Source organism: Oryzias melastigma, unplaced genomic scaffold, assembly GCF_002922805.2.
Source record: "Oryzias melastigma strain HK-1 unplaced genomic scaffold, ASM292280v2 sc00376, whole genome shotgun sequence".
Classification (NCBI taxonomy): domain Eukaryota; kingdom Metazoa; phylum Chordata; class Actinopteri; order Beloniformes; family Adrianichthyidae; genus Oryzias; species Oryzias melastigma.
The window spans coordinates 49043-52319 of NW_023416973.1; the positions used below are offsets into that span (position 1 = coordinate 49043).

Sequence of the window (3277 nt, forward strand, 5' to 3'; positions counted from 1 at the left end):
TAAATGTGGCTCCAGGAGTCAGATCAGTGGGGTTTACTGTGAGCAAACTTGCTGCAGAATACAGCTTAGCTCCATTTGTGTCATTTCTTCCTCCAGAGAAAACACTGGTCTCATCAAGGATGCTGGTTTTGTCACTGCCAACTTTCTCCCAAGAGATGTTGTGGTTCCTAGGAGCAAAATCTTTGGCAAAGCAGTAGAAAGAAGCCTGTTGTTTTTCCTCATCGAGGGAAAAACTTGTTGTCAGATTCGGTGACCTATACAGCACATCTGAAAAACAAACACATACACAAACGGATTTTTGCAGAAGCAAAGAACTATTTTTGTGCAAATATATATGCAGAAGTTCAGAAAATGGCACTTTGTTTTTAGATTGAAGATTTCAAAAATAGAAAAAAACATGCGAATTAGGAACTTCAATGAACTGATAATGATGATACCCCTCAAATATTTAATATTTTAATGATTTAGTTTAAGGCTTTAATGTGAGGCTTTTATGTAAATACATGGGAGAACATTCTCACTGACTTCTGCATATACATCGACAATGACTAGCAAGCAAANTGAAGATTTCAAAAATAGAAAAAAACATGCGAATTAGGAACTTCAGTGAAGTGATAATGATGATGCTCCTCAAATATTTTATTTCTTTAATGATTAAGTTAAGGCTTTAATGTGAGACTTTTATGTAAATACATGGTAGAACATTATCACTGACTTCTGCATATACATCAACAATGACTAGCAAGCAAACATGTATTCAAAATCAATGTTAATAATGTTAATTAACAGCAAACAGTGAAACAGAAACAAAAGTCACAAATATGAGGAAGATTATTCTGAGACATAAAAAACACAAAAACAAACTGATCATCTGTGAAGGTGAATTCAGATCCTTAAAGGATTTTTTCTAATTTTACTGTTTATTTACCACATTTGGGCCAGAAGATTTTTTTCATTTAACTGATTTTGTAATTAATAATAATAAAAAAATTCAACAATCCATTTTTTGCCCTTTTCCTTTTTTATGATCGTTTTAATTTTTCTTTTTTATATTTTGTGCCAAGAATATGTTCAAAAAAGTTTTTACATTTTGGAGTGAAAAAATATATAATTGATACAGTGGTTAACACTAAGTAATGTACAAAGTTAGACTTTAGTTACTTACAAGAGAGCACATGTCAATGTATCTATAACTCCTGAAATACAATTCTAATTTACTTTTTTCAAATTTGTTTGAAAAAATAATTTTTAAATATAAATCCATCATTTAATAAAAGCTTTTATTTTGTAAGGTCTAAATTACACCAAAAACAAATAATCCAAATTAAAACTTTGCCAAAAACTTCAGTTTTTTTTTTTTATTACAATCTTAATTTTAAAACTGTCTTTCAAACTTGTAAGTTTTCTTATTAGTAATTAGTTAATAGAATTTTACAAAAATGTAATGGTTTATTTTTTTAAACTTTTATGTATTTTCCAAAAAAGCTAAAAGAAACAAACTTACCTGGTTTTTTCACATAAGCAGGTTTATCCCCGCTTTGATGAGCAGCAACACACTGGAAAGTCTTTTTAGCGTCCCAGTCCTGTCGGCTGACTTGAACCTGACTGATTCCCAAATATTTGTCATTTTCCAGGATTGAAGGGTACTGGGTGACGTTTTCCAAACTGTCGGTGCCGAGTTTCCACGAGAACTTCAATGAAGAGGGGGTGAAACCGGTGGCAATGCAGCCAAGAGTGACCGTGTCTCCACTTGGAGAGCCACATGGTATCAGAGGAAACACATGAGGAGCCTGAGGAGTGGCTGAAGAAGACAAAGGAATGAAGAATTAGAACATGTACAATAAATAATCTCAAGACAATCTCAGTCAAGACAGAAAAACATGTTTTAAAAGATATAGTTTAATAAGAGCACGAAGAACATATTCAAACAAAAAAAAAAGTTTTTGTCTCCCTGTTAAAAAAAACAAACCAAAACAAATAATAAAATGTTTCCATTCTGTATATTTTTCCCCCGTTAAAAATCGTGAGAGTTTTCAGCCCTGGTAATTCAGTCTAAATTCACAGTTTGAACAATCATCCATTTCTGTTTTTTCATAAACTTTCTATAAAAGAAGCTAAATCAAAATCTTGTAAAATTGAACTTTTACTTTAAACAGTTTGACTTCTGTAAAATATAAAAGACTGATCTTACCTGAAGAAACAGTCACCATTGTTCCTTTTCCCCAATAGTCAAAAGCTTCATAGTAACACAGTGTTTAATCTGCTTGACTCTCAGGGTAAAAATGGAACTCTACTCATGGTGACTGCAGCATTTATTAATTATTAAAATTATACTTAAAAATTATACATTTTATCACTACCAATCTAAAATATTTTCAAACTTAAATTAATGTTTTATATAACAATAAAAATGCCAGGAATAAACTAGTCACTATTAAAATCTTTAAAGCAAAAAACAAATAAAAAAATAATAATTCAGATCTAAAAATGTAAAATACAGTACATATAATACATTTTAAACAGATCTTACCTGAAGAAACAGTCACCATTGTTCCTTTTCCCCAATAGTCAAAAGCTTCATAGTAACACAGTGTTTAATCTGCTTGACTCTCAGGGTAAAAAGGGAACTCTACTCATGGTGACTGCAGTATTTATTAATTAGTAAAATCATAATTGAAAAGATAATAAATTCTATCACTACCTTTCTAAAATAAATTAAAACTTAAACTCATTTTATATAACAATAAAAATGCTGAGAATAAACTGCTCACAACTAAAATTTTCAAAACACAAAACAGACAAAAAAAGACATAAAATAATTTAGATTTTAAATCTAAAATACGACTGACAGAATATTTTAAACAGATCTTACCTGAAGAAACAGTCACCATTGTTCCTTTTCCCCAATAGTCAAAAGCAGCGTTACACAGTGCTGAATCTGCTTGACTCTCAGGGTAAAAAGGGAACTACCGATGGTGACTGAACAATTTATTTTTGCTTGAACTGTGTTAATTCTAAAAATCTAAATTTAAACAATTCAATTAACCAGCAAACTATGTATTTTTTTTTATTAAAATGGTAACACCATAGTAAATTATACCGTATTTGNATCTAAATTTAAACAATTCAATTAACCAGCAAACTATGTATTTTTTTTTTATTAAAATGGTAACACCATAGTAAATTATACCGTATTTTAAATCACATTAAAGAAAGAGTTTATATAGAAAGAAAAAACTAATTTTAACTTTAACTTTTTGAAGTAAAATAATGTTTG

General features: G+C 29.8%; 1 gene segment (V, D, J or C); it reads right to left on the reverse strand.

Moving 5' to 3' along the window:
• Positions 1 to 3070, reverse strand: LOC118598362 (the record flags this gene model as incomplete). The annotated part of the segment is given in 3 exon segments: positions 1 to 267; positions 1505 to 1801; positions 2873 to 3070. Coding segments are annotated over 3 exon segments (583 nt in total), but the record flags the coding sequence as incomplete, so codon positions are not given.
• Positions 3071 to 3277: the final 207 nt, after the last annotated feature.